This window comes from Aphelocoma coerulescens, chromosome 3 (genome assembly GCF_041296385.1).
Source record: "Aphelocoma coerulescens isolate FSJ_1873_10779 chromosome 3, UR_Acoe_1.0, whole genome shotgun sequence".
Lineage (NCBI taxonomy): Eukaryota > Metazoa > Chordata > Aves > Passeriformes > Corvidae > Aphelocoma > Aphelocoma coerulescens.
The window spans coordinates 59,846,309-59,860,241 of NC_091016.1; the positions used below are offsets into that span (position 1 = coordinate 59,846,309).

A 13,933-nucleotide genomic window follows, 5' to 3' on the forward strand; every position below is an offset into this window, starting at 1 on the left:
TACTCCAAATGTTCCCACTTCAGAAAGTCCTCCTAACGTTTAGGATGCTTTGTTGAACTGAGGGCACACACTTTTAGTAAGCTGTAGTATCGTAAGTATTACAAAACTAATCCTAGAAATGTGTGTGTAAAAAAATAATTAGATTGATAATTGTATTTGTTTCTGATGTTTGCCTGAGCTTGCTCTTTGACCCTTCATACATCAAATCTCCGGAGTACCATCTATTAAGCTTTCACACAAAAGATGCTGATCACTGAGGACGCTCAGATCGACTTTCAGCATAGTTCTGAAACAGTCAGGCCCTGTTGTGCATGCAGACACCATCTACCCCATTACAGGCCATGTTTTTTTCTGAAATAACAGCAGTGACCCACCTTCTACAATGAAGTTCTGTGCAGAAGTAGATTTGAAAGTCATCTGAGTTGTGCAGCACGTACAAGAAACAGCATCGTTCTTCAAACTTTGAAATGCTGAAAGAACAGCCAAGAAAGTTACCGGAAAGATGCATTTAGACTTCTGCCAGCTTTGTAAAACCACACAGATCAACCCATTTAACATGGGAAAGCACCAGATTAAATCTGAGAATCCATAGTTTTTCCTTATTGTAAAATCACTCTCTTGTAACCTCCAAAGTTCACATTCGGATGCTCGCTATCAGCTTGCCCCTCTTGTCCAGACATAGCCCAAGAAAGAGTAGAGCAAAAAAATTAATAGGAACATTTCCAGTGACCTGTGACTTTTTTGTCTTCAGTGCATTTAGGTAAGGCCCTTAATTTTCACTCCTGCAGCCAGGATGAAACATCCTTTCAGGATCATATTAGAAAGCTGGACTTTGAACTGAAATAATGAGTCCTTCATGCTTTAGACATCAGCCACAGCTCAATCTTGAACACAAAATTTTCTGCTCAGTTCCTTGTTGATTGGTACCTTGATAGTATGTTGGAAAAATATTTTTAAATTAAGTCAGCATCTAAATATGAGGTGAATGACTTTACTACCCTTGCCCACTCATGTCTCCCTTCAGTTTTGGTTTTATCTGCTATAACTGCAGAATAAAGATAAAGAGGAGGAATGTATGCCATTTCCTTATGGATGCATAGATGTCTCAATGGAAAAACAGAAGAGGTACAAACTCTTGTGTGGTTGTTAGTTTTCCACCCCAAGTAGGTAGCAGTTCGTGCCAAGATATTCATTCACCAGAACTGTTTTATATGCCTGTCGTTGCTCTGCTCCTTACAGAAAATATTAAATATTATTTGAAATAGCTCTTTCTGTAACTTTTTCACATATTGAATGCCAGCTCTCAAGCTGATGCAGTATGCTTGATTCTTACCATATTGGAAAAGGGCGGGGGAAATGGCTAGGGGTGTTACAAGGGAAAATAATGCAGTATTTGAGAAACCAAGGCAAATTAAGTCTCCTTACTAAGCTTATTAATATACTGGACAATATCCCCAGCCCTAGTGAAATCAATCTATTTTAGTTGGATCAAGACAGCCATCATATCACTACTTAATTTGTAGCACAATAAAGTAGAATTATGTATTATATTGTGCCAAAGGATTGATGATTTGACTAACTTAATAGGGTTTTTTTAACTACAAGGAAATGGTTTGAATTTTCAACCTTTAATAAGTGTCTAAGATTGTCTGATCTTGCTCTCCTTTATAATTCCTCTATTGCAAAACCCTGTAAGTTTTGATAAACAAATTACTCTTTAGACAAGCTGGGAGGTCTGCCTTTCGTAAAGCTACTCATGAGAAAACTGAGTTTCATTATAAGAATATTTGTCTCTGGGTGTGGTGACTCATTTATTTTTACATTAGGAAAATTCATAAGTGCTAAGTAACGTACACATTTAGGAAGACAGTCACTGTCCCAAGCTTATAAACTAACTCTTATGTTAAGCTTTTCAAGCCTATAAGTAAACTCTCTAGATATGGAGCAACTGATATTAACAGAATTACTCATTCATTTCAAGTTCCACGTGCATTTAAACATTTTACTGACTGTCAGCTGAAAGCTGATATGCCCAGAAACCACTGACTAACACAGCAGTGAATAAAAGGCTAAGAATGTAGACTGTACACAGAGGCCAGGGCAATTCATAAATATTCAAGACCTTTAAGTGAGGGTTTACATTGCTTATATGTTGCTTTCCTCCCTGAAAAAAAATAAAAGCTCAACTTAAAAAAGGAACACCAAAAACCACCCAAGTTATAAAAAGAGACAGGATAATTTGCTCAGGAAATGCCTCACTCTAACAGTGCCCAAGCAGACATAGTACCCACTGACATCTGCGACAGGAGAACTGGGGCTGAATTCGCCAAACTCTGAAAACAAATAGGGAAGCAAGGCCTTGTGCCCAGCTCATGTACATCCAGAACTCCCCTTAGTCAATAAGAAATACTGCAAATGCTGTGACTACTGATTACCAGTACTTCCAGATGAAGCAGCAGATTAAACAGGTGAACACTGGCAGGAATCACAGAAAAGGAGCTGTGTGGAATTTCAGTGTGTTTTCTAGAAGTCTAGCAGTACAGGCATCTCTCATTGCTGTAATTAAGTAGTCTGAGTTCAAAGTTAAGTTCAAAGCACCAAGAACTTGGGATGGAAGACAAATATCCTTGTCTCAAGCTTGCCTAAGTTCTTAAGCTATGAAAGAAACTGGATCCAGATCTAAATCCAGTTTTCCACTGTTTCTAATGCTACTTTCATCAGGATGGCCTCTAAGACACTCTCCCCCCAAAACAGCAAAAGTAGTGGTTATTTCATAATCCAGAACTTCTCCTGAACAGTGAGTAAAAGCCAACTTGTAGTCTAGCAAACTTCAGTTTGCCACTTTAGTTTTTATTTTTCAGTTGGAAAAACACATTTCCTATCTTCCTGCCCATATGCTGTCAGCTCTCCAGAACCAGAGGAACTTTGCTCAATAACCTAAGATGCAAAGTGCCTTGGGGAAACAGCCATATTCCAAAAGCTCTGATAAATCCTTTAAGAATAACAGCACCTTCTGACCTGATTCAATAAGAAACATTTGCATTTAAGAGGTCAAGAAAGCATATGGCAAAAGCAGAGGTATTTACACTGGCGCACAAACTGCTAATCGATGAGTCTCTTACACTAAAGCCCATTCCTATGAATTTCTGCATACAGAGAGTGATTTAGCACTGTTCTGCTCAGAGTTCTACATACTTTCCAAGTTGCTTTGCAGTCCTTGAGAGCTGAACCCCATTACTTGAGAAACAAAATGCTGATTACACTGGCTGTTATACAGCAAGCAGAAGAAGTGACCCTCTGTCACTGCTATGAAGTATTTACCAAAAACGTGAGCCACTTCAAAGCTAGGTGTCTCTTCAGACCTGCTGTCTCCTTATGGAATGCCATAAATATTTATGGCGGTCTTTGTTGAAAAAGCCACCAAGATCATGTACAAAGACCTGCCTTGTACGTTAAGGCTGCATTTCTAAAGCTGACTCTTACTAGTACAGGAGAGCTGAGAATCCTTATAAAGCTTTCAACTCCCCCATCCTACACCTCTTTAAGTCTAGGAGCCTCAAAGTAGCCAAAAATAGTCTTGATACAAAAATAGATTAGAAGTAGGCCTAGTTCTGAAAGCTCACCCACTCCAAACAATACTTGCCGTCATAAAACTAGGAAAAAGCCCTGTAAAACACTGAAACATTAAATGATCAGAAACTTGCATCTAATTAAAAGAAGAAAAGAAAAAAAAACATATTTCCCCCTGCAGCTCCTCATGGAGGGAGCCAGAGAGTTCTCCACAAATCCACAGTGACTTTTGGCTCACTGTAAAGTCATCTGAGTTGTTTTGGACATCTGTTCAGATGAACAGATTGGAAAATCAATTGACAAATTAAATGATAATTCACAGTTTAAATAACAAATGCAGGAGGTTACACCAGAAACAGTACTGACCACAGCACGGTTTAATGAGGGGTAGGAGGAAGGAAAAACCAAAAGGACAGTAAATAAATAAATAACTTCTTTCTTCCCTTTTTTTTTTTTAGAAACACACAAAAACATACTGTAGCCAAAACCCCAACCAGACTGAACTAAGCACATCATTGCAATTTTTGCCTAAAATAAGCCGAATCCCACAGGACTGAATTTTTGTGCCTATTGATAGTTTGGTGGTTTTAAGTCACTTTTTGGAAGGAAAAAGAATCATCCATCTGTGCAAAAACGTCCTGCAGACATAGCAACAACTCTGTGTATGGAACAGTTATTATTAGAACAGAGCAACGACTATTTAAAAAATGTAAGTTGCTGAACTTTTTTTTTTAATTACACTGTAAGGAAAGTGGAAAGTTGCAGGATGACAAATATAGATAAATCCTCAGGAAAAGAAGAAAAATCTACAATGAAGAATAGAAGAATAGATGAGGAGAGGTTACAGAAGTGATAGAATATCACTGTCCCTCCAAGGTCCACAGCAGCAGCTTAACACAAAATTCATTCAATTACTCCTTTCATTTCAAAACAAAGAAGGAAAACAACTTACCTTACTCCCCTGATAGAAGCAGCACAGAAGTTCCACTCATGGATACCTTTCTGTAACACACAGTAAAAAATAAAAAAATAAACAAAATAATCCTTCTTCCATATGAAGGGCCAGTAGGCATATCTTCTAGAATGAAGCTCATGGGAATGGGAAACACACAAATGACAACAGTCTGTTTATTACCTGTTAACAGCTATTTTTCAAGGCTTTTTTTTTTTTTCACCTGAAACCAAAGCAACAGAAGTTCTACACAGAAGTTTTGGGTTATTTCTTCACTGTTTATGCTGCAAACACAATTTACTATTTTAGAAAACATTCAAAAGAGCAGATCAGAAGAGATGGCAGTATAGCCTCGTTTGGATACTGAATTTGGGATCACATGCAATACTCTGAAAAGGAGGGGGAAAATTATTCCACCTCTGAGAATAATGAGAGCTTGCTCGGTACACTCAATCCCTTAGTGTGTGGGAAGGCCAGGTAGAGAGAGCTATGAGTAGAAGTCTACTGCAGGGGAGCAAAGTGAGAAATTCTTGAAAAGTAGGAAGAATTGCTCAGGGAAGGAGCAAATCTGAAGGCAAAGTGTTCAAAGAAACAGGAAGGAGACTATTTGACTAGGGATTCAGAAGAGAGCAGTAAGAATGTACCAAAGCTGCTAAGAGCTGCTGGAGTAAAAACATGTCTGGAAGAAAGAAGCCACCCTATGAAAACACAAAGGGCCAGGCCTCACTTATTTTCAGATCTTTTAAATTTACAGCTGTCACATTCAGCAGAACTGAGTTCTCTGTAGAGAGAGAGAACTCTGTAGAGTTATATTGCTCTATGTTTATGTTCTAATAAAACTTTACTGCAGCAAACAGAAGCCTTTTGTATCTGCTAAAGAAAACATTCTCCTTTCAGGAAAAGGTGGAACTACACCACGTCACAGCCCTGGCAACACTGGGATCCCATCACAATGAGCCACATATTTGAAGAACCTTTGCTTTCTGCAGCTGAATTTCATTTGGCATTTTAGTGATCTGAGCAAGGGCATAGTGTCAAACAGACACATAATCAAATGCATTCCAAAAGAAGACTCGAAAATGTGTAGCTTACAAAACTAATAGTGAAATATACAGAAGTCAGAACAGATACACCGCCGAAATAGTTGCACAATGTGCAGGAGATGACAGTGGAAATTGCTCTCCCAGCTATAACAGCTTTCTATAAGGACCTACATCAACTTTTTCCACCTCTGTAATTCTTTCCTTCCTGCTCAAATCACATTAAAGGTTGTGATGCTAATATGAAATGCCTAACACAATGGACCAAAAATACAAGCAAACATCTTTCTTGATGCACAGGTTTCACAACTATTATAAAGTACAAAGCGGTAACTTCAATATCTCTTCCATGTTAAATGGGGTAAGGGGTTCTCTCACAGAGTGAGGAATAGGAGAGTAGTCTGATATTAGGAAAAGATGAAATTGCATCTTGGAATGGAAGTACTAACTGATGCTAGTTATGGCGTCTTTGTGAAACTGTTATTGAGTTGCCTGGTTCTCTTGCACGAAGGAAGATCAACTCAATCCCTATGCTAATGAGGAGGGGTTTCTGCCTAGTCTTTTACAATTCCCTTCATATACAAAATCTGCTAGTTTCCAATTTTCCATGCTTAGAAACTCTCTTCAGAGCTAAGCTATTGGTGCTTGTCCAATTCCCACTATTGGGAATAAACTAAAATCTAAATAAGTTAAAATACACATTCTGAGACGCAGAAATGCTCACAAAACATAACAAGAAACATTAGTATTCATTTTTTACCTGTCACCTACATGCAAGTAATCTCTTAAATTTTAATTACCACACAAAGTTCTCAAGCAATGAAGTAACATAAAAGTTACGTCCCTTCATGATCTTGCCAAGTTTTGAATACATTGGAGTAAATAGATCAGGCATGCTATCCAAATTCAGCATCTGTTCTTTGGTTAAGCAAAAAAATCATCAACTACCCAAAACAAAACTCAAAATGGATTCAGAAGCCAAAGCAAAACAGAGACAGGCTGTTCTATTTCAAACTTACAAACAGCACTGCTGCATTCCTCTAACCCCATGCGGGAATGGCTGCTAAAATTAGGGAACTGCAAGGCAAAGGTAATGTGCATTCTACAAAATAAAATGCTGTCTGATTTTTCTAGGCATTTGTTTATCTTAAACTCAGTATTATTAAAAACATAAATGTCAAAATACGTTGCTAAAAAGCAATAGAAAAGAAAGAGGCTACATTATTTATCCTACGACTGTCATTTGTCTATTTAGCACAAAGTGCCAGCTGCAGGCTCCACTGAGTTTCAGTTTGGATTTGAAATGGAAATTCAGCTTCTTTGTGCATGAAAGGAAGTTCATACACTTTGTAACTCACAGATCTTACTCTTGGATCACTGACTGAACTCTGGAAAACAAGTAGAACCATTAATTTATGTGCCAAAATGAACTGAAATCTGAAGCATGAATTGCTAAAGCTCTGACAGACCTATGGTTGGTAGACTGAACTTGGATAGATGAAGAAGTTTCCAAACCCAGCTAACATGCCCTTGCAGTAGAGATAGGTGTTTTTTCTTATTAATCAGCCCCTAAAATGCTTGTTTTCAGGCTACTAAGGATTAAAGTATGAGTCTCCTCTGGGCAGTAGACTGATAGATAATACATCCTTATCCTTCACAAAATCTCTTAGCAAAGACAAATATTATACTGGTTATATTCAGCAGAAAAAGAAAGTGGAGTCTCCAAATTTTTCTAGTCCCTTTTCTCCCTGTAAGGTTTTTGATGGATCCTAACGACTTTGACAAATTGCAACAGACTATAATTGTACAGCTGAAGGGGCAACTACCAAATTGCCCATTGCATTCTTTCAAAGGGTATGATGGCTCACAGGGCACAGAGCATCAATCAGATTTCTGGCTACTCAATAAGCTCATCACAGTAAGGATTCTGGCCAGAGCAAAAGTACTAGGGAGTGCACTTAATGCCTAATGCCAACAATTAACACTAGGACAGAAAAACAGGGAAACACTATTCTGCAGAAAATACAAAGACACACAGCTCACATCAGGAAGAAGGGGAAAATGGAAAGAAATGTATAACGTGCTATAAAGAAACACCTATCTTCTAAACACCAAACAGGTGTAGACTAATACATCCAAATCCTTCTCCCAACCAAAGGGTAACTGGGCGGTCATATGACACAGCTATGAAAAATGCCATTGCTGAATGTATCAAACAAAATATCCCAGTAGCTAAATGATAAATGAATGCACCATGGAATACACTTTTTGGAATATGAGTGCACATGCTCAAGTAAGGTTAACTCAAACTGGAACATGGGAAGTCATGGCAATGAGGTGCTATGTGTGGCCAGTACACCAAGCCTACTTGTTCTGCCTAAAAAGAAACCTACACAAAAACCCTACACTAAGAGATATTAGGATTCTCCTTAAAAATACTGTCAGGTAAACATCAGAGAGAAAAAGGAACCACTTAATATAAACACTGTTAGCAAAAGAACAAATGTGTATAAAATGTCAACAAATTCAGACTGAAAACTAGAAGATTTAAAGTAACTCTTTTTTACTTCACCAGCAATATTCCTCTCTTGGCTCTTCTAGAGTTGCGGTGGAATTCTCAAACCACTTTTCAGCATGGCTGCTCAACCGTGAAACCTATACTGATACTCAGAAAGAGCTCAATCACTTTATGTGAAACATTATATGGGAAGAGTGTCTGCAACAGAGGTGAAGAGGACTCAACAGTCCAGAAAATTCCGTCTAGTCCAACGTTCCTTCTTACACTACAGTCAAGCCACTTAACAGAAGGCAAAGTATTGTTTGGAGGTGAACTAAATATACACACAAAAAAGTCCACAAAAGAAAAAAAATGCATGTGCAAGTAGTCTCTAAATAGAATATATTCTGAATAGAGGAATACTTTCAGAACAGGTATTTTATAAGAGCAAGATTAAGTCTGTAGTTCTGAAAAATAATTATTTACTGTATGGTAAATTTTTATTTTGCCTAAGAATTACATAAATTTATTTTAAAAATTATTCTCAGAGGCTGAACCAACTTCAAAAAGCACCAGTCAGAATAAACCACAAATAAATAGAAATTTATTGGTCTAGGCAAACATTTCAGTTTGCTCTCTAAATATGCTGTTTCAGCTGCCATTTATGTTTTCTCATGAACTCACAACAAAAATTCTAAGCAGTACAGCCTCAATGTATTTTGCGTTCAAAAATGTTTCTCCTTTTAGACGACTGGCAGGAAAGCTGAAGATTGGACTTGCCAGTGCTAGGTTATTGGTTGGACTTGGTGTTCTTAAAAGTCTTTTCTAACCTAAATGATTCTATGATTACAGATTCTATGAAAAAAAAGGTCTTCATTGCCCTATCCTGCAGGCAAACAAAATGGTGCCATGGAAGAATGAACAGCTCTTACAAATCACAACATCCCCAGTGATTTGCCTCCAGCTGACTCAGTCTCCGCTCAGTCTTCATATACTCCTTCATGTTCCTGTGCTGACATCCTTCTCCAAGGTTCTATGACATGCTCCTTGTCTTCCCTCTTACCAACATTTTGCTTCCTAAGCATCCCAGACTGCAATAACCATTCCAGGTTTTCCTCTCCACTTCCATCTCCGGATTTTCTAAGCTCCTTTCCAAATAGGTCTGGCTATCTCACACCTTGACATATGGACATCCCAGAATTTTCAGTTTCTAGAGCATCTATCTATCCTTCTGCCAAGTACTTCTTTGGCATTTGATTGATTCTGCTCCCATTTTAACATGTCAGTCTCTATTACTTTCATATTAAAGGAGTATTTATCACAGCTGACACATAAAACTGCAAGTACGGGGAGATGATAGTTCTGGAAGAATAAGCAATTTTCTGCTACATTATTGGTATGATGACAGTAAATTGTAAATTACTTACGAAATCTTAAGCAAAAGACGTGTTGTATATTATACAAAGGCTTAAAACAACCTGAAGGAAGACACAAGTTATTTTGAAAAATGATGGGAAACAAAAGATCCATTGAAAACTGGGACAATCTTAAGCACGGCAATACATCTCAGCATCTTCCTGTGTGTTACTAAAACACTTTTCTACTTTCCAGAATTGTAATTAGATGCAACTGGTCACGTTACATGCCTTATGTACCATGCATACTTTTAAATCATGAAAAAAGTTGAAACTACAGACATACCTTGTCATCAGGCAGCACGTGCCAGATGGATACCGTCTTCTCCTCAGCTTCACTGTTGATGGAGAGATATGAGGGCTGATAGATTTTTGTCGGTTCTAATATTAAAACCTTGTAGAGAAAATAATTTTTAATACTTAGTGCAAAACCAGTAGAACTTCAAAAGGTATTGAAATCTGTTAAAACTATTTCTTTAGTCACACCATAGCAGGAAAAACAGGAGAAATAATGAAACAATGAAAAGCAAAATTTTAGGTACTAAGCTAGTTTAGTGTGGCTGACGGGAACTTAAGATTAAAAAAAAAGCCAACTTTAATTTTTTTATACAAGGCTGTTAATTGTCAATTGGTAGCATGTATCAATTTTGCAAATTATTTTTTTGAAAAATGCCAGGTTTTGAAATCTTTCTGTCACAATTCAGTCTCCTACAATGCTACCCTAGAATGTCTATCTCCCATGTGGAGAAGATCCATGGTACAACTTTATCATCTTTTGGTAGAAGCATATATGGGCAAAGCAGAGAAACAGATTAACCTAAACTGAACTGCTTTTGATTTAGACCACCGTGACCTGTAGCCAAAACAAAAGTAGATCAAATGATTTTCTCAAAAGCAACAAGAACCACTGCAAGAGGCTGACAGCTAAAGAGTATAGAAAGTGTAATGGAATAAGTGAAATAAAAACTAGAACTATAATTTCAAAGAGATGGGATGCAATAACGATTGACTAGAGCAAGTTGGTTTACACCTATTTTAAGATGTATAGAAACACTCAAGTAGAAAGTCTTGGAGAGAGCCATGGCTTAGAGTGATATCTAAGCCATAGCTCCTCCTTCAGAGTTGGTAAGCACTCAGATATACTGGAAGCAGTGCAGGGCTAAATTCCAAAAAGTACCTACACATTTACTCTGTAAATGATAACCAGTGTGAATTAAAATGTGTTGCTTGGCATCTCCAGACACTTACAATTTGTAAAATCTGGTTTAAGCCATCTCACAAACTGCGGTCTTTATCCTACAACAAGTTATCCATGCACTGTCCTTTCTTCCTCTAAAGGCCAAAGAGAGGATGATGACACTGATGCTACCAGAGAAGAGAGTAACTAACAGCTAAGCTAGTACCCAGGGACAGCGGAGCTCTTAAGTTCAAGCTCTCAGAACCATTCACAATAACGAAATATGAAAAAAGCTTCTTTTAGAATAAATTAATTGCGATCTGGGAGAAGGGAGGGAAAAGAATGTTGCTAATTTTCATTTTGTTGACTTGTTGAACTGTGTGATTTTCATTCTGAACAGGCACAAATAGAATTTTTGTATTATGAGAAATCACGTCTGTCTGCAACACCAGTGTAGTCACAAAATCACAGAATAGTCTGAGTTGGAAGGGACTCAGAAGGATCACTGGATTCATACAGGGATCAAAGCCATGACCTTGGCCTTATCAGCCCCATGCTCCAACCAACTTCCTGTACAGCACCATCAGACTGGGTGGACACTGGGTTTATCTTTTGGCTCACACTAATGCAGTGATCAGCTTTGTTTTGCCTCTTAATATTAATAAAAATTCAAACCATTTTACTTCGACAGTTTTATAAGTTAGAATCTGCTTTAAGTATCTAATTGAACTATTTCATAATCTAAAATCCAAAAGGATTATGGCCTTGTCTTGTACAAACACCAGAAGATTCAAAATATCTTTTGTCCCCCTGCAAAACTTTCTGCCTGTTCTCCTCAGAAAAGGAAAACCAGGCTCCTTAGACAGTCTCTCGTTGCCTCAAGCTCTTGCTGTTCAACATTGAAGTCTTACTTATGGTTTATTATCACATCTGCACGTGGAAGGTAAAAGAACTGTACAAAACAACCTGTATGCACTTTAACTATCTGGGAGGCAACAGCAATTGCTATTTAAAACAAAAAGCTGTTTTTGCTGATGGTTTGCTAAAAGGAATACCCAAGACATTATTTCCTGGACATATATAGCTGATACGTACAGCAAACATAGACCTTCTTACATTAAACTTTCAGGACATAGTACAGCACTGGGGCATCTAATAAAAATTCTCAGCAAAACTTTTGTGGAAGAAATCAGAAATAAACATATATATATACATACTTATAGTGCAATGTTGTTGAAATGCATTTTCTAGTAGCTGGAACAATACATTTTGGACTGTTTGGGCTGATTTTTAATCTCTAACAGGGCACAGTCTTAACTGGCAATAGAGTACACAAAGGCTGCTGAGCTAGAAAAAGACTGAAATTAATTAAATATCTTTCCTTCAAAGCATAGTATAGTTAATATATTACCACGTGGAATACACTGTAAATGTTTGCTTTAGAAGTATGGTAGCAAACAATAAAAAGCAAAATTCTATCTGACTTTTTTACTCATTACTTTTTTATGGAGTACACTGTGCAATCCTGTTGCACCCATATGCATTCAATTAAAATCAATCTAAAATGCAGGCCAAATACATTTCTTCTGGACAGGCAGTTTATTGTCTGGCCACCTAAACAGACACAGTGTTTTGTGCTCATTTCCTTTGCATCACAATTTGTTTAAAAAAAAACCCCAGACCCCAAAAAAACTACCAAAAAGTGTCCCCAAGACCCAAAAAACCAGCTACTTACTGGAAATCGAACTACAGTCACATCTGTCTTTGTGGCTTCAACAAGGAAGTCCATCCAGAAGTCCACAAGTTCCTGTTTGGCCGTATGTTGTTCTGGAGTCAGTTTCTTAAAATGCTGATATATCAAAATAGTCTCTACAATAGACTTCAGGTACCTGTGACCATCCAAACATACACAGACAGTAAATTCAATACAGTTTGTAAGCAGTAATGTCTCTGCCATTAATCACAACTGAACTATTCACCATTCCAACACCAAGTAATATTTTGCTTCTCTAGGATTGCTTTTCATAATAACAGTTCCCAATTAGAAACAGCTGCTACATGAGGCAACTGAAATATAAAAGAGTCCTGGAACATTCCTTCCTGCACATATTCCTGATACCATATAATCCTAAACCACGAAAACATTACAAAATAACTAAATCCTCTACCTAAGGACCAAACTGAGCCTATTTCCAACTTGTTTCAGTAGTGACCTATTTAAAATAAAAACTCTAGTGAAAAGTCCACTAGTTTAACTTTCTGCACTGTTCTATCTCCTATATTGTGTCTGTGTAGGCAATTATTTAACACAGATTTCTAAAACATGATGCTTCTTGAACTGATTATCCTACAAAGGTGACAACAGCTATGCTAAGCAGTCTTTCAGCATTGCTAGGGAAGGACAACAGCAGTGCTGAATGTTTTCCCTCAGTGCAGTTCACCACTCTCTCTGTTGTTCTACTTCCTGGGGCTGATTTATGGGGCTTGTTGATAACATTGCTTTCTCCTCGCATTTTTGAAAAAAAAGGTTGTAAACATAATTCACACAATTTTTATGAATACTACAGCAATGAGCTATACATGCTAAAAGAGGATTTATCATTGCTCTCACTTTATCACAATTAGGTTATTCATGGAAATGTTTGTTTGACCCTCTAGGCTATTCATGGAAATGTTTGTTTCACCCTCAGAGGGTCTTTAGTGAATATTTCCATAGCTGTGCAATTTCTAATCATCCTTCTTAGACCATCAGGACAGCTGGCCTAAGGTACTGTGTCTACTCCCATTTGCACTGAGTGGGCCCTGCTATAAAGCAGGCAACAGCCTGGGAAGGGATTGCTCACAGGAGAAATTCTTCATGAAGCACAAATGAGTGAGCTGTATTTTCAGAGTTTAATCCACAGGCTTAAACCCCAAAGGCACTGGGGTACATAAAATCCTGACAACCAGGGGTTCATAAACTCCAGAAAATTCTACCAGGAGACTTCCAGAGAGTGCTATCCAGCTTCTTAGTAAAATATACACATAGTAAAAATGGAAAACCTTGCAAATAAATACACTGTAAATAGCATTTATGAAATCCATTTTGTCAGAAAATTAGAGTTTTTAATTTTGACAGTTTCTGTGTTACATCAACACAGAAGTTAAGCATTTCCATATTTTAGCATCCATCTGATCACCTTCTGGAGACACATTCTATCCTTTATAAAAAGATAAGAATACATATGCTGTGATGTTCACTCTTATAATTAGCAGAGTGGCAACTTTTTTAGTCAGAAAGGA

The 13,933-nt window shown here is 37.5% G+C and overlaps 1 protein-coding gene across 1 annotated transcript in view; it reads right to left on the bottom strand.

Moving 5' to 3' along the window:
• The window catches only part of MAP3K5 (mitogen-activated protein kinase kinase kinase 5), a 100,281-nt gene that overhangs the window by 29,309 nt on the left and 57,039 nt on the right, over positions 1-13,933 (bottom strand). Inside the window, exons 10-13 of the mRNA XM_069010477.1 lie at positions 12,387-12,540; positions 9,761-9,868; positions 4,523-4,572; positions 375-470 (exon numbers count right to left, since the gene is read on the bottom strand). Of these exons, the coding sequence (XP_068866578.1) occupies positions 375-470; positions 4,523-4,572; positions 9,761-9,868; positions 12,387-12,540 (408 nt within the window). The remainder of the gene's footprint in view (positions 1-374; positions 471-4,522; positions 4,573-9,760; positions 9,869-12,386; positions 12,541-13,933) is intronic.